Below are 20,451 nucleotides of genomic sequence, written 5' to 3' on the forward strand. Positions count from 1 at the left end.
GGGGAAAAAAGTAATTATACTATGCAGAAACTGGAAAACATCTTACACAAGTGAACAACACTAACAATCAAAAATGGGTTAATTGGTGGATACCATGCGTCTCCTGATATAAATCCTGAGAAGGAGACAGCATTGCTTATGTATTATTCCAGACAGAGTTGCATAGCCTGGGTCTAGTCACGAGAGACTCAAACTGAGGGGCATTCTAGAAAATAACTGACCTATATTCTTCAAAAATGTCAATGGCATGTAACACAAAGAGACGCAGAGAAGGCTGTCCCAGATGAAGCCAGACAATAAGTGATCTTGGACTGGGCTCTGTATTAGGAAAAAAAAGATGACCATGAAGGACATTATTTGTTTTAGGACACCTTATTAGAGGGTACCTAAGAAACTGGAATATGGATGACAGAATTGATAAAAGTATTATAGCCAGTGTTAAATCTCCTAAAATTAATAGCCAGAGCCATAAAATTAATAACCATACTATAGCTATATAAGAGTATATTCTTGTTATTAGGAAATACACAATGAACAATTATAGGGTTAGGAGTGTGTGCATACTCTCTATTCTCAAAGGGCTCAGAAAATTATGCAGATGTAGGTATTTATTATCCTACAGCACATAAGTGAAGCCCTGGTGGCACAGTTGTTAAGAGCTCAGCTGCTAACCGAAAGGTCAGCAGTTCCAATTCTTAGAAACCCTATGGGAGCAGTTCTACTCTGTCCCATAGGGTCGCTATGAGTTGGAATCGATTTGATGACAATGGGTTTTTTATAATATATAAAATGGACAGATAGGTGATTGACAGATAGACGGATGGATGGATGGACAGACGGATGGACGGATAATGCAAACTTAGCCAAATGTTAAAAATTGACAAATCTGGGTAACGGATATACAAGAGTATTTGTAGTATTCTTACAACTTGAAGTTTGAAATTATTTCAAAATAAAAAGTGAAACTAGGTCTCATTTTCTCCTCTGTCTGTGTATACATATCCTGTGAAAGAGTTTATTAATTTTACTTTTTACTTCTCAATGTTCTGGTTTGTGTATCCTTATCCTTTTGTGGCGTGTAAGTTTATTATGCTTCTCTCTCTCTCTCTTTTTTTTTCTTATTAATAAGCATTCATCATTTCCCCTAAGTACCATCTTTATAGAATATAGGCATTTTCTTTCTTTCTTCTTCTTTTTTTTTGACACTGTTAAATTACGTTTCAAATTTGTTTTCCTTGGCCCTAGTACTACTTAAGAAAAGACATTTCAAACTTCCATGTGGTCAAATACCGTATAACCACTGTTTTATTCTTCAACTCTAGCTGTATTACATAACAGGCTGGGATGCTTACCCTTTTGCTTTTCTAAACACGGCATTGAGAACAGGATTTGTGTGTGTGCGTGTGTGTGTGTGTGTTGAAAGGGATCTATATGGAACTCAGAAGAAAGCATAATGAACAGGCTGAAGAACAGAATAAAACATATTCTCCTGTCTGTTCCCAAGCAGCACTTTGCCCTTGAGTTATACATCATGGACTTAAAAGCATTTCTGGGAAACAAAAACTAAAGAAACCATTTTGGAAGATTTAACAGAAACATTACTTTTGTAGAACAACCACACGTGCACATAAAATCATTAAGGCTGGTTTATTTAGTGTCTCTCTTTAGTTTTAGGGTAATTTCAATCTCTTACGGGGATATCCAAAACCACATTCCTAATGTATGGAAACAGGGGGTTTACATTATGGTTGCTGTTTTGGGGTGCCGTCGAGTCCATTTTCAATTCATAGCAAACCCATGTGACAGAGCAGAACTGCCCCATAGGGTTTCCTAGGGAGCCCTGGTGGTCCAGTGGTTAAGAGCTTGGCTGCTAACCAAAAGGTGGGTGGTTTGAATCCACCAGGCACTTCTTATATAAGAGCAGTTCAAATAAAATAAAACAAAAAATCTTGACTGCTACTAAAAAAATTCTTTTTAAAAAAATCTTTTTATTTGAATAACATCTTCTTGTACACTTGACTTTCTCCATTTTGAGATCTTTGTTCTATTTCTTTTAGCCGAAGGAAATATCTCCTAGAATAATTCCCCAGAAAATACACGCTGCATGTCTGAGTATTCCCAAGAAATGTCTCTTTTGTTCTCAGTCTCAGTGATATCTTTGTCAGGCACTGGAATTTGGCTCATTGTCCTTCTTTCTCTGTGGTGTGTACACGTTGTTCCACCTCCCAAAAGCTGCAATTAACTTCCATGGCAGTCTGACTTTGTTCCTTTATAAATAAACTGTTCTTCGTGTCTCGGAGCTTTTCTTTATCCTTGGGATTCAGGCAATTCATCTGGATATAACCCAGTCTGGGCCTTTTTTTTTTTTTTTTTTAAACCCACCTAGCACTTGGTGAGCCATTTCAGTCTGAAAACTCAGGTTTTTCCTCATCTCGGGGAAGTTTGTTTTCAATTATTTCTTCAATTATTACATTTTAACTTATTAATTTTCTACTTTTTGGAAAGGTAATGTTCCAGAAAAGGCACTATTATTTACCTATATCATTGCTGGTCTTTCTTCCATATCTCTTACCCTTGAGTTCTAATTTCATTTTCTTTTTTTAAATCTTTAAATTCTTCCTGATCCCTATTTAGGTTTTCAGCACTGTCCATTCTACTATTTATTATTATTATTTTTACATTTTATATATCATGGTTTCTACTCCTTGAAGTGCTATGTCTTCCAAATGTTTCTTTGCAATAGGTTCTTTTATTCCTTTAAGAGTTTTTCCTAGGGTTTTTTGGTTTTTGTTTTCTTTTTCATTTTCTGTTTCTTCTATTACATGTGCCTCTGAAGGAGCCATTGAGCTTGGTCACCTTCCTTTAAGGGATCCTAATGTTCTTAAATACCCTGGTGGTGTAGTGGTTAAGTGCTACGGCTGCTAACCAAAGATTCAGCAGTTTGAATCCACCAGGCACTCCTTGGAAACTCTACGGGGCAGTTCTACTCTGTCCTATAGGGTCGCTATGAGTCGGAATTGACTCAACGGCACTGGGTTTGGTATGTTCTTAAATACTTTGTATTTCTTACTCAGGCCAGGCTTTGGGGTTGGCAGGCAGTGAGAGGTAAGGGAGTGAGTTCCCTTGGCTTGGGTTTCTCCAGGTATGAGTGTGAAAGATTAGGCTTCCCCTCTCAGCTTGCAAGGGGAGAGTAGTTCACCTACACAGTGCTGATGTCCACTGTTAGTAGCCTCTTCCAGGGCTGCATGTGAGGGATGGGCCAGGCCAGCTCTTTCTTCTTCACATGCTGAGGGGTACAGGAGAGACGGAACCAGTTTCCTTTATTTCTGGTAAACAAGGGTGCTGGGTAATTTTAAATGTGTACTGGAAGTCTTATCGGGATTGCCTGGAGCAGGCAGATGTGACAGGCACCAATTAAAAGTGATCTTGCTAAGGAAAAGATATCCCCTGACCCTTGTTACTAAAGGACAGCAGAGATGGGAACTGCTTCAACTGTAGAGAAGGAGTAAACCATTCTTTCAGTTCCTTTGACTAGGTCATGGAAACCCTGGTGGCGTAGTGGTTAAGAGCTATCTATGGCTGCTAACCAAAAGGTGAGCAGCTCGAATCCACCAGGTGCTCCTTGGAAACTCTGTGGGGCAGCTCTACTCTGTCCTGTAGGGTTGCTATGAGTCAGAATTGACTCGATGGCAACAGGTTGTTTTTTTTTTTTTTTGACTAGGTCATGATCTTCCCTTCCCTGGTCCTTTCTGCTTGGAATGCTCCTTGACCAACCACCTCTGCACCTGCCCAACCACTCTACTCTTCCTTCACTGCTCAGCTGAAACAGTACTTCTTTAAAGAAGCCTTCTGGCTCTCCAGGAGTCCCTGGATGGCTCAAATGGTTAAGCGTTCAACTACGAAGTAAAAGGTTGGCAGCTCAAATCCACCTAGAGGCACCTCAGAAGACAGGCCTGGCCATCCTCTTCCACAAAATCACAGCTTGAAAATCTATGGAGCACCATTCTACTCTGCATGCATGTCTGCATGCATGGGGTCGCTATGAGTGGGAATTGACTTGATGGCAACTGTTTTTTTTTTATGTGTGTGTGCTTGTTTTCTAATTTTCCAGACTAGACAAAGTCCTTCCTTTACAAGGGGATCGTTCATCCTGCTACCACTTCTTCCTGTCACTTAACACTAATGCTTTTTTACGAAAAAAAAAAAAAAAATTGTTCATTTAATACATGTCTTTCCTACTAGACTGTAGTCTCTATGAGTAAAGGGACAGTGTTTATTCACTGGTGTCTCCCTAGCACCTAGCCCAGTTCCAGGCATATACTGAGCATGCAAATATTTGTTAATTTAATAAAAGTAGAAGACATCAAAATATTTGTAAGACTGAGATCTCAAAATCAAACAAAGAGTGAAGGGGACCAGAAATGGACCAAATCAAAAAGAAAAGAGAGAGGTGACCACGTGGGGACTCACATATGGCAGCTAACATAGAAGGATTAAAAAAAAAGTGAGAGAAAACTGGCCTGGGTCAAAAATATTAAGAAAACAAATCTAAAAGTCGAGATGAGCCTGGTTTAAAATAGCTTTTTACTTATGTTCAAGTTTTTCAACCCAGCAAAGGGGCATAAAGAAGCCACCATTCAGAGTGGGACAAAGACCATCATGCTACACAAAGACATAAAGGCTCAGAACCAGCAGAGTTTTCACGTCTTCAAGGACATGGGAAACCTATTCAGGCTCTTACGGACTGTGTTTCTCCTGAATAAAATTTAATTTTTTTAATATGCTCATTAGAATGAATCCTCAGAACAGAAAGGGATTGTCTAAAGAGATGTGTTCAGAATATTAAAATAATTTAAGGAGGAGATTTTAAATGATAAAGAGCTTTGAAATAAGCATAACTTATTAATAAGTAATTTTACCCTTATAACGCAGGTACAGTCTTAGAGAGCAAGGGAGAAAGGGGAAAACTGGCCAACATGTTCCTCCTGGAGTGTACATTTTCTGTCAATAGAACTATCTTTGTCTTTAAACAAATTAGCTTAGTTCAAATCCATCATGTAAAAAGTCAAAGTCTGCCCCATAATTCATGCATCAGTGATAACCATTATGAATATTTTTTATAACATTTAACACTTTATATGTTATATATGGTTAGATAATATACAGGCTTGTCATTATCCAAAACTACCAAAAAGTAGAAACAACCAAAATGTCCATTAACTGATGAATGGATAAATTGTGGTGTATCTATACAATGGCATCTTATTCAGCAATAAAAAGAAATGAAGTAGTGACACATGTCACAACACAGACAAACCTTGAAAACATTATGCTAAGAGAGAGATGCCAAACTTAAAAGACCACATCTTGTATGATTCCATTCATATGAAATGTCCAGAATAGGCAAATCCATAGAGACTGAAAGCAGGTCAGTGGTAGCTGAGGGCTGGGGGTTCCAGGGTTGTACGGGTAAATGGAAATGTAAAATGAATAGGTATGGGGTGTCTTTCACGGAGGATTTTAGATTTAGATTGTGATGATGGTGGCACAGTCCTGTGAGTGCACTAAAAAACCATGAATTGAATTGTATACTTCAAATGGATGAATTATATGGCGTGTGAATTAAATCTCAATAAAGTAGTTTTTAAAAAGGCCAAAAAAATTTGACACAGGCTGTCCTGTAACTGCTTCATCCCTCCTTATTATGTCATGGACAATGCTCCATGTCAATAAGATACACAACTACATTGTTATTTTTAGGTGATTGCACAATGTTCCTCTGTTGGGGTATACTGACGTTTATTCACTCAGTGCTTTATTATTAGACAGGAACCCGTTTCCTATTGCTTTATTAAACACGCACGTATGGGCATATATCTTTGCACATGTGTGTAATTATTTTCTTAGCCAAGAACAGAACTGAGGGGCAAAGGGTTGTCACTCTTTAAAATAATGCAAATGGCTAGACTGTCCTCCAGAAAGGTCACACTAATTAACACTCCTCCCAATGGAAAACAAGAACACTTTGTTCTCTACATTCCCACCAATGCCGAACATCAAACTTATTAACCTTTGACAATATGAGAAGTAATATAATTTTTTAAATGTGTACTTCTTTGATTATTGAATTTGAGTAGCATCTCACAGCAGTCATTTGATTTCTTTTATGAAATAATTGTACTTCTGTGATTTGCCTATTTTTTCTTTTTTATTGATTTTTCTGACACATGTTACAAACTGTTTTCTTTACCAATTTGTCTTTTAACTTCACTTATAACATGTATTTTCCTACATACTTTAATATTTTATATATTCAAATCTATTATTCCTTTTTTTATGGTTCCTGGCCTCAACATCTAGCCTTTCACCATCCCAATATCATAAAAATATGATCCTGTATTTTATTTCCAGTACATGAAACTTGGTTTTTATATTTATTTGAACAATCCATTCATTCTCTAGTGATCTGCTATCCTGTGGCATCCTTGAATTCTTGAAGTTCTGGTTTGTGAAATCCATTTAAAAGAGGACTTACTTAACTGTTGAGCCCATTTTATAGCAGTACCAGTGTCTCCTGCATTGCCTTCAGCTAAGCAGACAACTTCTTGTCCAATCTTCCACCCAATCAATGGATAAAAACCTTAAAAAAAAGAAAAATCAAAGCAAGTCATATAATAAATACATAATTCACTACAGAGACTTCTATAATGCAACTATTTGAGTATCTCAAAAAATAGCAAAGTAGCTCTGAAGTTAGACTGCCTGAGTTCAAATCCCAGCCCCCCGCACTTCTTAGCTGTGGTCTTACAAGTTCTTGACCTCTCAGCCTCAGTTTCCTCAACTGGAAAACAGCCTACCTCAGAGAGTTGTGAGAATAAATGAGTTAATACATATAAAGAAGTGAGCACAGTGCCTGACATATCCGATGAACAATAAATAGTAACCTTTATTAGCCATAGGGATGTCTGTGTCCCTAGAAACACAGAAATAAGTACTTTAATTGAGAAATAAAAGGTTATTATGAGATTGGCTTGCTAGAGAAGTTACTACATTATTGTGTTTCTGCAAGGTTTCTAAACATTGTTCCCAAATGGAAACGGCCTCGTGCAGTGATCAACATTTTCCAGCTTCCATTCTCCCAATTCGGGGGCGGGGGGGGGGAGCTTGAGGGGAGACGGAAGTGGGAAAAAGATTTGTAAAAACCCCCCTTAGGGGAACAGAGCCCCGGACTAAGAGCCCCCAGCTCTGCTGAGGTGGTTCCCCAGGCAGGATTTTCTTGGTTTGCACATCCCAGGATGCCCTTCCTGAGGGAGAGCAAATTCCTAGCAATTGTCATCAAAACCCTAAATATGCATGGCCACTAGTTGAGAACTACCCTCCCAAAAAATTTCATAGAAAAAGAAGAATTTTTATAAGACATAAAAGAAAAAAAAGAATTAGAGGCCTAATCAAAAAGTTGGTGGTTCGAATCCACCAGCTGCTCCGTGGGAGAAAGACAGGCAGTCTACTTCCGTAAAGATTACAGCCTTGGAAACCCTATGGGGCAGTTCTAGTCTGTCCTATAGGGCCGCTATGAGTTGGAATCAACTCGATGGCAATGGGTATTTTTGGTTTAGGATGTCTTAAACAAATATGTATTACAGATAAGTACTTGCCAAACTGACCAAAATACCCTACTCCTTCTGGATCTCTATAATAACACCTTTCTCATTTTTTTGTAATATAAGATATTTCCCCTAAATACGCTTTTAATTTAAAGAAAAAAAAAAAAACGGAAATGAGGACTAGTCTCTAAGAATGATAATAAAAAATATGCTAGAGAAGATCCTTAACATAAATTGAGAAAATAGTCTGAGTATCACAAAAGTTAAATGTGAACCAAAGAAGTGATGCTTTATTAACAAACAGGGTAAATTCTATTTACCTCCAACAGTCTGTTGAGGGTGGTTTCCAGTATTAATATCCAAAAATGTCCCGGTTCCCATGGTTAATTTCACATCTCCTGTATGGAAGCAACACTCTCCAAACATGGCTGACTGCTGGTCGCCTACCTGCCAAAGACGTTTAAACGTAAGGCCTACTGCCCTTAGCACTGGCATGTTTCTGGTATCCTTCTGCTTCAGTTATCCTATTTTTATGACTAAACTTTTTCTTTTTTTCCTTTTCCTTAAAAAAATCAAGATCTCCTAGAAGAACAGGGAACAACAACTATAGAATAAGAGTCCCTCTAGGACTAACTTTGTGTGGATAACAAACATGTCTCAGGAATTTCTAATGAGCAGGCTACTTTATCACTTCTAACTATTATATCAGTAATTCTAGAAATAAAGGTAAGAATAAAAATTGTGCAGAAGAAAAACTTTTCATTCTCAACTTAGCAGTTTCACTCATTTGTCAAAATAACTGACCTCACATATTTCCCTTTTAAGAAGAGCCATACGTGTGTGTTTAACTGTAAATAAATTTATGTCAGAACCATATCTATCCCAAGTTCTTCCTTTTTGTTAAAAAAGAATAATTGTAACATTTTGTTAATATAGCTAAATGTAGGCATACATATATATAGCAGTATTTTAAGGAACAAAATTCATCTAAAAAAAACCCCGTTTTCACTAACCTGTATCTCCTCTAGCCATACATTAATCTAAACTTGAGCTTACGCTTAAACTGAAGAAGACTGAGACTCTCTAAATGACCATAAATTTGTAACTTGGGAATTAAATTCGTCTTCCCTTGCCTTCCTCCCCCGGCTGCTGTGAGACTGTCCATCCAGAGACCAGGGACAGGTGGTCTATACGTCCCAGCATTGGAAATCAAAGACAAAGCCTGAGTTTCTACAATTTCTTCATCAGGTGGCAAATCTTTGGGCTTCTCCAACTTCCTGACTCTTTCATCCAGTCAGAGAGAAAGAAAATTACCAAGAAAGGACCCTAAAAAATCAGGAACAGCTCATTTTTCATTCCTCCACAAGTTTCTCTACTGGTGGTAGCTGCTGGCTAAGGACTGTGTAACTGTAAAGACAGCTTTCTCCTTTAGTTTAAACTTTCCTGTCACTGTTCATGGTTACACTGTATCAAGTATACACTAAGCATTTGCCCTATCAATGTTTGTTGTCTCGGGGCATCAAACGTAAACCAAACATAACTCAGGATATAATATTTTAAACAAATTTAACAGTTTTCTGAAAAACCAATACACACAGAAGTTAGAAAAGTTTATGAAGCACTTCCACGATTAGAAGACTCAAGGGCCCTTTAGCTTATGAAGGAAAAAAAAAAAGATACTTTCATTTTATTCTGCCAAGGACCTTTTGCTTCTCTTAAAAAACAAGCCCCGGCTATTCATATATATTCATTCAGTTTATACTACGCAAAGAGAAACCCTGAAGTTTTTGACTTACCAAGGCTGTGATTGGTATAGGCACACCAAATATCTCTTCATCCACCATTCCAAAATTGTGGCTTCAAATAAAATTGGTCGAAAAGTCATAGCTTTAGAAAGATGAGTTCTAAAATACAGCAAATCGTCTTTAGCATAGGTCAAGAGTTATATCAAATGAACACACAAGCACCTCCAACATGTAATAAAATGTTCTTCTCTACCAAGAGAAAATGAATTCAGGGGTAATTTTGCTGGTTTCTGCGTCTGGTGCTCATTATTACCTGGTGTCCCTCACAGGAGGCAGGAGAGAGAGTGGGATTGAAAGCAGGGAGGTAATGAGCCCGCTCCAACACATCTAGCGGAAAAACAGGCCGTGAGAATCCAACCTAAATTACACAAAATGGTGATTCAAAATGGAAGGGGGGAAAAATAAATAAAACACTTTACCTCATATGGATCAAAAAGTCCAGTTGTACTGGCATTTGAAAAATCTGTGGCATATTCAGAACCTAAATTTACATTGGAAATAATACATTTTTTTATCAGGTGGTGTAAATAAATACCTGTCGCTGGTTTATAATCTAGAATTTGTCTACTCCCAAATTCATTCCAACAGTGGATTTCCAGGGCAAAGTTTCCAAAGCGCTTTCCCACGTAATCTTTATGAAATTTTATTAGTTTACAAAAGCATTTTCATACACATTGTCACTACCTGACTCCCAACTGAAAAATAAGGAAAGAGGGTCAGAGGTGCCAAGTGATTGTCTTCCATTGTACCAGGTGCAAAGTGGCAGATATGGTGCCAAGCATAAGTCTTCCCACTTTTGAAAGTCTGACTGTCCCCTAGTCTTCTATTCAAAGTTCATCATAATTTTAAAATCACCCTCCTCTAATACTAAATCGAAAATTCATCTAGCTTTCCTGCAACATGGAATTATTACGGTACCAAAGAGCAATATGACTGAGATACAGGAAGGAAAAAAGTAAGTTCTACTTCTGCTTTTTTTTGACAAATATTTTCTGTCAAATTTCAGATCCTTGAGGTAGAGCTGATTATTAGGCTGTCTTTACCTTTTGTGAGCTTATGTAACAGCCAGGTATCAACAGTCCCAAAGCAGCAATTTTCTTCTTCAACTGCCTTTTGTACCTTGAAAACACAATAGCACCAAAGCAAAAAAAAAAAAAGGCTAAACTATTAAGTACAACATTGAATGCAGGGTAGTAGATACAATACAATCTCACTTTTTAAAAATAAAATGTATCAAATACATTTCTATAAGGTTCCTGGGTAGCACAAACGGTTTGCCTTCGACTGCTGTGCTAAATTAAAGGTTGGCAGTTAGAACCCACTTAGTGGTACCATAAAAGACAAACCTGGCGATCTGTTTTCATAAAGATTACAGCTAACGAAACCCTATGTAGCAGTTCTACTCTGTAATACCTGAGGTTGCCATAGGTCAGCATCGACTTGACAACAGCGGGTTTGGTTTTTTGGTTTATGCATATATAAAATACATTGTATGTGTATATTTATACACACACACACATATATATACATCTCTGTGCATATGTAATATACTTTCTATGTATATATTCTACCATGCATCTACCAGCTTGTTGTACCGTGGTGGCTTGCATGTTGCTGTGATGCTGGACGCTATGCCACCTATATTTCAAATACCAGCAGGATCACCCATGGTAGACAGGTTTTATCAGAGCTTCTAGACTAAGACAGGCCAGGAAGAAGGCCTTAAGATCTACTTCTAAAAAAATCGGCCAGTGAAAACTTTATGAATAGCAGCAGAACACTGTCTGGTATAGTTCTGAAAGATAAGCCCCTCAAGATATGATCGCAGAAGAGTTGCCTCCTCAAAGTAGAGTCAACCTTAATGACATGGATGGAGTAAAGCTTTTGGGACCTTCATTTGCTGGTGTGGCATGACTCAAAATGAGAAGAAACAACTGCAAACAACCATTAATAACTGGAACGTGGAATTATGAAATATGAATCTAGGAAAATTGAAAGTCATAAAAAATGAAATAGAACACATAAAGATCGATATCCCAGGCATTAGTGAGCTGAAATGGACTGGTACTGGACATTTTGAATCGGATAATCATATTGTCCACTATGCTGGGAATGACAAATTGAAGAAATATGGCGTCATATTCATCATAAAAAAAGATCTATCCTGAAGTACAATGCAGTCAGTGACAGGACAGTATCCACACGCCTACAAGGAAAACCAGTTACTACTACTATTATTCAAATTTACAAACCAACTACTGAGGCCAAAGATGAAGAAATTGAAGATTTTTACCAAAATCAGCAGTCTGAAATTGATAAAACAAATAATCAAGATGCTCTAATAATTACTGATGACTTGATGCAAAACTTGAAAACAAGGAAGAAGGATCAGTAGCTGGAAAACATGGCTTTGGTGACAGAAACGACGCCAGAGATCACATGATAAAACTTTGCAAAACCAATGACTTATTCATTGCAAAAACCTTTCAACAATATAAATGGTGACTATATGCATGGATCTCACCAGATGGAACACACAGGAATCAAATCGACTATATCTGTGGAAAGAGATGATGGAAAAGCTCAGTATCATCACTCAGAACAAGGCCAGGGGCAGACTGCAGATCAGACCATCCACTGCTCATATGCAAGTTCAAGTTGAAGCTGAAGAAAATTAAAACAAGTTCAAGAGAGCCAAAGCACAACCTTGAGTATATCCCACCTGAATTTAGAGACAATCTCAAAAATAGATTTGATGCACTGAACACTAAGGACCAAAGACCAGATGAGTTGTGGGACGACATCGAGGACATCGGACATGAAGAAGGCAAAAGGTCATTAAAAAGACAGGAAAGAAAGAAAAGACCAAAAATGGATGTCAGAAGGGACTCTGAAACTTGCTCTCGAACACAGAGTAGCTAAAGCAAAAGGAAAAAATAATCACGTAAAAGTACTGAACAGAAGATTTCAAAGGGCAGCTTGAGAAGACAAAAGTATTAAAATGAAATGTGCGAAGACCTTCAGTTAGTAAACCAAAAGAAAAGAATACACTAAGCATTTCCCAAGCTGAAAGAACTGAAAAAAAAATTCAGTCCTCAAATTGCAATATTGAAGGGTTCTGTGAGCATAATATTGAACGACTCACAAAGCATCAAAAGAAGATGGAAGAAATACACAGTCACTGCACTGAAAAGAATTGGCCAACATTCAACAATTTCAGGAGGTAGCATATGATCAAGAACTGAAGGAAGAAGTCCAACCTGTACTGACGGCACTGGCAAAAAACAAAGCTCCAGGAATTGAAGGAATACCAATCAAGATGTCTGAACAAACAGATGCAACACTTGAAGTGCTTACTCATCTATGCCAAGATTTTTGGAAGACAGCTGCCTGTCCAACAGACTGAAAGAGATCAATATATGTGCCCATTTCAAAGAAAGGTGATCCAATGAAATGCGGAAATCATCAAACAATATCATTAATAACACACAAAAGTAAAGTTTTGCTGAAGATAATTCAAAAATGATTGCAGCGGTACATTGACAGGGAGCTGCCAGAAATTCAAGCTGGATTCAGAAGTGGGTGTGGAACAATGGATATCATTGCTGATGTCAGACGGAGCTTGGCTGAAAGCAGAAAATACTAGAAAGGTGTTTACCTGTGTTTTATTGACTCTGCAAAGGCATTCAACTGTGTGGATCATAACAAATTACAGATAATGTTGTGTGGAATGGGAATTCCAGAACACGTAATTGTGCTCATGCGGAACCTGTACATGAACCAAGAGGCAGCCGTTCGAACAAAACAAGGGGGTACTGAGTGGTTTAAAATCAGAAAAGGTGTGTGTTAGGGTTGTATGCTTTCACCGTATTTATTCAATCTGTGTGCTGAGCAAATAATCCGAGAAGCTGGAGTATATGAAGACAAATGCAGCATCAGGATTAGAGGAAGACTCATTAACAACCTGCAATATGCAGATGACATAATCTTGCTTGCTGAAAGCAAAGAGGACTTACTAATAAAGGTCAAAGACTACAGCCTTTAGTATGGATTACACCTTAACATAAAGAAAACAAAAATCCTCACAACTGAACCAATAAGTAACATCATGGTAAATGGAGAAAATATTGAAGTTGACAAGGATTTCATTTTACTTGGATCTACAATCAACGCCCATGGAAGCAGCAGTCAAAAAATCAAACAACGAATTGCATTGGGCAAATCTGCTCCAAAAGACCTCTTTAAAGTATTAAAAAGCAAACCTGTCACTTTGCAGACCAAGGTGCTTCTGACCCAAGCCACGGTATTTTCAATTGCCTCATATGCATGCAAAAGCTGGACAATGAATAAGGAAGACCAAAGAGGAATAGATGCTTTTCAATTATGGTATTGGCAAAGAATATTCAATATACTACGGACTGCCAGAAGAGTGAACAAATACGTCTTGAAAGAAGTCCGGCCAGAATGGTCCTTTGAAAGGAGGATGGCGAGACTTCGTCTCATGTACTTTGGGACATGTTATCCGGAGAAATCAGTCCCTGGTGAAGTACATCATGTTTAGTAAAGTAAAGGGTCCGTGAAAAAGAGGAAGACCCTCAAAAAGAAGGGCTGACACAGCAGGTGAAACAACGAATTCAAACACAGCAACAATTGTGTGGATGGCACAGGCCAGGGCAGTGTTTCACTCTGTTGTACACAGGGTTGCTATGAGTTGGAACCTACTCGACAGTGCCTAACAACAACAACAACAACAACAACAACAATGTATATATTGAAATATACACATAGAAAAACAATTTCTAGAATATACCCCAAACAGTTCTAATTAATTATTACAGATGTGAGATTCAGCGGGTAGGGGGCTTTTATTTTCTATGCAGTATTTTCTGAAGTGTTTTAGAAAAAGCCAAAAGAAACATAGCCTTAAGTGCAGGATGGCACAGTACAGCCCACGGGCCAAATCCAGCTCATCGCATTTGAGTTAGTCAACCACTTCCTCTTTCTTGAAACACTTTTTATTATACGGACCCTTTGAGTCCACACTGGCCTGGTTTTCCTTCTTGCTCTTGGGCTGCTCCTGCTCCTCCCCCTAGCATCTACATGTTAGAATCCTGAGGACAGTTCTCTTTTCGCCCTTAAAAAGCTTTTAAATAATTCTTACCTCTAGTCCTAACCTCTCCTGTAACCTCCAGACTTAACCAACTTCTTTATTAAGTATCTCCCCCTGGAGGCATCTCAAACTTAACATGGGCAAAAAAAAAAAACTCTTGGATTCCACCTCACCCACGAGCACCTACTTTGCTCCTCTCGTGGTCAATACTGCCTCAGTATTGAGCACCAATATTTACCCAATTATTCACTCCAAAATCATGGTGTCCTCTTAGATAGCTCTCATCTCTTCATGCCCCTCATTCAACAATCAGCAAGCCTTGTTCATTCAACCTTTAAGAATTTTCTTGAATTTGACCACGTCTTACCACCTACACTACTGTCACCTTACTCTAAGCTACTATCATTTCTTGCCTGTTCTACTGCAACAGCCTAACTAAATCTGTCACCCACCTACGTCTGACTCATCCTACCACTCTCCACATTACTCAGTCTTCTCCACAGTGGCCTCCTTGCTAGTCTTAGAAGATGCCAAACTCATTGTTCCCTTAGTCTTTGTACTTGCTGTTTGCTCTTCCTGAAACACTCTTCCCCCAGGTCTTTATACCGTACCTCCTCCCTCAAGTCTGTTCAAATGTCACCTTCTCTAATCACCCCATCTAAAATAACTCCCCGCCTCCGTCACATTCTAACACTTTTCTCTCATTTACTCTCCTTCTTAACACTTTTTAAAATCTAAAGTTATTTATTTATTTTCTGTCTTCCCCACTAAAATGCAGGCTCCTTGATGGCAGGAACTTAGGCATTACTAATCCCTTTGTCTAGAGCAGTGCCTAGTAAAGAGCAGATGTTTAATAACTACTTAAATGATGACTTGTCACAACCACCTCATTTTCCAGATCCAGAAACAGCCTTACAATGTGCTCTTCTGCCCATACCCTATCATATAGGTGAATCTTATTTCAATCCTTCACTTATACAAAGACTCACCATCGGTATTTATGTGAAGAATTTGTTTTTCTCTTTAGAGTCTGAGTGACTAAAGAGAAAAGAGAAAAGCTTTTCCATTCCAATGTCTCCACTATTTTTTTTCTCTCTTTGTTTTATTGTGCTTTAAGTGAAAGTTTACGATTCAAGTCAGTTTCTCATACAAAAACTTACACACACATTGTTATATGACCCTAACTGCTCTCCCTGTAATGTGACAGCACACTCGTCCTCTCCACCCTGGATTTCCTGTGTCCATTCAACCAGCTTCTGTCCCCCTCTGCCTTCTCATCTCACCCTTGGGCAGGAGCTGCCCACATAGTTTCATGTGTCTACTTGAGGTAAGAAGCACATCCCTCACGAGTATCATTTTATGTCTCATAGTCCAGTCTAATCTTTGAAGAGTTGGTTTCGGGAATGGTTTTAATTTTGGGCTAACAGAGAGTCTGGGGGCCATGTCCTCTGGGGTCCCTTCAGTCTCAGTCAGGCTATTAAGTCTGATCTTTTTACTAGAATCTGAGATCTGCATCCCACTTTTCTCCTGCCCCATCAGGAATTCTCTGTTGTGTTCCCTGTCAGGGCAGTCATTGGTAATAGCCAGGCACCATCTAGTTCTTCCGGTCTCAGGCTGATGGAGTCTCTGGTTTATGTGGCCCTTTCTGTCTCTTGGGGCCCTATTTTTCTCGTGTCTTTGGTGTTCTTTGTTCTCCTTTTCTCCAGGTGGGTTGAGACCAATTGATGCATTTAGATGCCCACTTACTAGCTTTTAAGACTCCAGACATCACTCACCAAAGTCCATTATTTCTAACAGTAAAAACCATCCTAAAGCCAAACCAAACCCACTGCTGTCGAGTCGACTCCAACTCATAGCGACCTATAGTGACCCTCCTAGAGCGTAAAAAAGAAAGTTGTTGTTGTTGTTAAGTGCCATCGAGTCAGTTCCGACTCATAGCGACCCTGTGCACAACAGAATGAAAGAAAGTACAAATCATGGAATTATAATCTAGTGTATGATTGTCAACAATGATATAATTCAGTTCTAGGATTCAAAATGTTCAAGAATTTAACCAAGGAAATTTCACTTCCAATAGTGGCAAACCAGGTAATTTAGTAGAAAAGTTGGGCAAAATATTAAAAACCAACTGCTTGAAGGTGCCAAACAGCAAACAAAATAGAAGAATTACTGGACCAACTGCTGTGCTTCTTAGTTCAGTCAACTATACAAGACCAAACAGGAAATACCTGCCCAAAAGAAAAGATGGGGAGGGACAGAAAAGCTGAATGAATGGACACGGGGAGCCCAAGGTGGAAAAGCAGAGAGTGCTGACACATTGCAGGGATTGCAACTAACACCACTAAACAATTTGTGTATAAATTTTTGAAGGAGGAAAAAAAAAAAAGGTTATGTGCTAACGCAGTTCATAATGACAACGTTCTGCATCCTACTTTGGTGAGCAATGTCTAGGTTCTTAAAAGCTTGCAAGCAGCTACCTAAGATATAACTATTGGTCTTTTCCCATCCAGAGCAAAGGACAGTGAAGAAAACCAAAGACTCAAGGAAGCAGTTAGTCCAAAGGCTATTGCTACTGACCACTCTGACTGGGATCACAACAGAGGGTCCCAGACAGAGTGGGAGAAAAATGTAGAACAAAAAATCAAATTCACAAATAAAAGACCAGACTTACTAGTCTGAAAGAGACTGGAGGAAGCCCCTAGACCATGGCTCCAAGACACCCTTCTGACCTGGACCTGAAGCCATTCACAGAGACCACCTTTCAGCCAAACAAAAGACAGGCCCATAAAGCAAACAATAACACCCAAAAGGAACGTGTTCCTCAGAACAATCAATTATACAAGATAAAAGGACAACATTTGCCGAAAAGCAAAGACAAGAAGGCAGGAAGGGGTAGAAAATCCAGATGAAAGGAGACAGGGAACCCAGGGTGGAAATGGGGAAAGTGCTGACACATTGAGGGGAATGCAACCAATGTCATGAAGCACTTGATATACAAACTATTGAATGGGAAATAAATTTGCTCTGCAAACTTTCATCTAATACATGATAAAAAATTTTAAAAATATGACCCGTGCAAAATGAACACAGAACTTAAAGGCTTGGAAAATTTAGTTGTACAAACTAAGGACATGTATCCCAGAATGTTCACTAAGGACATGGCTACACAATCTTTTGTTAAAGTGATTAAGCCTGTGTGGTGGTTAAGATTGTGTGTCAACTTGGCTGGGCCATGATTCTCAGTGTTCTGGCAGTCGTATAGTATTGTGATCGCATCCCTGTTGAGATTTGATATGTGATCACCCCCATGATGGAATCTGCTGTGAGTAGCCAATCAGTTGAAAGGGAGTTTCCTTGGGCGTGTAGCCTTCATCTGAATATAAGCAGACATTCTGGCTTTTGCCTGCTCTGGATCCTGTAGCTGGCTCCTGTTCATCTGACCTCTGGTTCTTGGGACTCGAGCTAGCAGCTTACCTGAAGTCTTGTCTGCCAATCCTGGGATTCACTGATCTTCACAGACTGTGAACAAGTGTCCTGCTCTCCGACCTACTGAATCTTGGGTTTGCTAGCCCCTGCAGCTACGTGAATCAGGAGAAGCCTTGTGATCTTGCCTGCTGATCTTGGAATTCATCAATCTTCACAGCCTGTGAGCAAGAGCCCTGCTCTCCAACATACTGAATCTTGGGTTCGCCAGCCCCTGTGGCTACGTGAATCAGTAGAAGCCTCTATTCTGATCCATGGACTTGGGACGTAATACCCTCTACAACCACATGAGCCATTTCCTTGATATAAATTTCTCTCTCTATATATATTTATATGCTTTGCTGATTTTGCTTCTCTAGAGAATCCAGACTAAGACATCTTGTGACTGATCTAACCAAATACCCCAGCAGAAAACCCATCACCATAGACTAAAGGAGACAGAGAAAGAACACAAGGAAAATACACTGCCTGCCTCTTGCAATTCTACAGGCAGGAAACAGGCCAAAGGAGCTACAGCTGTTGTCCTGCAAGAAAAGGGCTATCCTGGAGCAGCTTGGAGATCAGTGGAACTGTTGGAAGCAGCACAGGAAGCAAGGCCTGCTTGATTTCAAAGAGTGGGGCCACGGCCTCCTAGGATTCAAAGAGTCAGATCTTCACCCATTCAGTTCCAGAATGTGGGGCTGCTGTTCATGAGTGCCAGCGGCATGGGGCCCCAAAGCTGGGGGGGCGGGGTGGCTGCCACACCCAAGGGGCAGAAGAACAGGGCCTGCTGGAGCTCAGGGGGTGGGGTAGCCACTCAGATGGATTAGGAGAATGGGGCCACCCAAAGCTGAGGGAGCAGAGTTGTCATTCCAGTAGGCCTGGAAGGCAGAGCTGAAGGCCAGGGCCGAGGGGCCTCCACCCAGAATCCAGAGGGTGTGGCCAACACCCACAGTCTGGAGGGCAGTGTCATTGCCCAGAGGGTCTCAAAGAACAGAGGATGATTATTTTTAAGCCTTAAGAGTGGTCATGATTAAAGTTGTGTGTCAGCTTGGCTAGACCCTGATTCTCTGTGGCTTGGCAGTTATATAGTTTGGCAGCTATGTAATGATGTAATCATCTCCATGATGAGATCAGATATGAGCAGCCAAAAAGTTGGAAAGGAGTTTCCTTGGGGCTGTGGCCTGCATCCAATATATGTGAACTTTCTGGCAAATCTTGTGGGCTTTTGCCTGCTCTGGATCCTGCAACTGCCTCCTGTTCATCTGACCTCCGGTTCTTGGGACTTGAGGTGACAGCTTACCTGCTGATCTTAGGATTTGTCAGCCTCCACAGCCTGTGAGCCAGTGGCCTGCCAGCTTACCTGCCAGTCTTGGGTTCATCAGCCCCTGCAGCTACATGAGTCAGGAGAAACCTCCAGCCTGAGCCATGGACTTGGGACTTTCCAGTCTGTACAACCAACTGAGCCATTTCTTTGATATAAATCTCTCTCTCTCTTTCTCTGTCTCTATCTCTCTTCACGAATTTTGTTTCTCTAGAGGACCCAGCCTAAGACAAGGGCTAATGTAAATTGTTCTACTGGGTTTTGGACTTGCTTGGTGTCCATTATGCCTTCTTTCCCTCCAGTGTCTCCATGTGTAATAGAAATGTCTACTTTGTGCCTGTACCACCATTGTATTTTGGAAATAGATAACTTGTATCCTGGGATTCACAGGTTCACAGATGAGGAGGAATTTTGCCTCAGGATGGAATATGCCTAAAGTCTCACCCTTTTTGGATTCAGGTGATTCAGAAGATGAGATTTTGAACGTGGAGTTGATTTAAGACTTTTGGGATGATGTGACAGTGGGAATGTGTGTTGCATGTTGCAAGGACAGGAATGTTGGGGGGCCAAGGATGGAATGTTATGGGTTGAATTGCAGCACAGTGCAGTGCCATCGAGTCCATTCCGACTCATAGCGACCTTATAGGACAGAGTAGAACTGCCCCATAGAGTTTCCAAGGAGCGCCTGGTGGATTTGAACTGCTGACCCTTTGGTTAGCAGCTATAGCACTTAACCACTACGCCACCAGGGTTTTATGTCCACCATAAATATGTGTTGGAAATCCTAGCCTCTGTGCCTGTGTTTATAATCCCATTTGCAAATGGTTTGTCTTTGTTATGTTAATGAGGCAGGATTAGTGTAGGGGGTTTCTTGAGTCAATCTTTTTTGAAATACAAAAGAGATTAAACAAGCAAGCAAGAGAAGCAGAGCTGTGCAAGACAGATGCCACGGCACATGAAGATCACCCAGGAGAGATGCTCGGCACATGAAGATCACCCAGGAGAGATGCTCGGAAGAGACAAGGACCTTCCTCCAGAGCTGATAAAGAAAGAAAGAAAGCCTTCCCTAGTGCCAGCATCCTGAATTTGAACTCCTAGCCTTCTAAACTGTGAGAAAATAAATTTGTTTGTTAAAGTCACCCACAT

General features: G+C 39.8%; 1 protein-coding gene across 3 annotated transcripts in view; it reads right to left on the bottom strand.

Moving 5' to 3' along the window:
- Positions 1-20,451, bottom strand: part of GK5 (glycerol kinase 5) — an 86,231-nt gene that overhangs the window by 32,241 nt on the left and 33,539 nt on the right. For all 3 annotated transcript variants that reach the window (XM_023555467.2, XM_064275537.1, XM_023555468.2), the window contains exons 6-11: positions 10,453-10,528; positions 9,829-9,890; positions 9,663-9,736; positions 9,401-9,461; positions 7,925-8,051; positions 6,536-6,640 (exon numbers count right to left, since the gene is read on the bottom strand). In XM_023555467.2, coding sequence (XP_023411235.1) covers positions 6,536-6,640; positions 7,925-8,051; positions 9,401-9,461; positions 9,663-9,736; positions 9,829-9,890; positions 10,453-10,528 — 505 coding nt within the window. The remainder of the gene's footprint in view (positions 1-6,535; positions 6,641-7,924; positions 8,052-9,400; positions 9,462-9,662; positions 9,737-9,828; positions 9,891-10,452; positions 10,529-20,451) is intronic.

This window comes from Loxodonta africana, chromosome 23 (assembly GCF_030014295.1).
Source record: "Loxodonta africana isolate mLoxAfr1 chromosome 23, mLoxAfr1.hap2, whole genome shotgun sequence".
Lineage (NCBI taxonomy): Eukaryota > Metazoa > Chordata > Mammalia > Proboscidea > Elephantidae > Loxodonta > Loxodonta africana.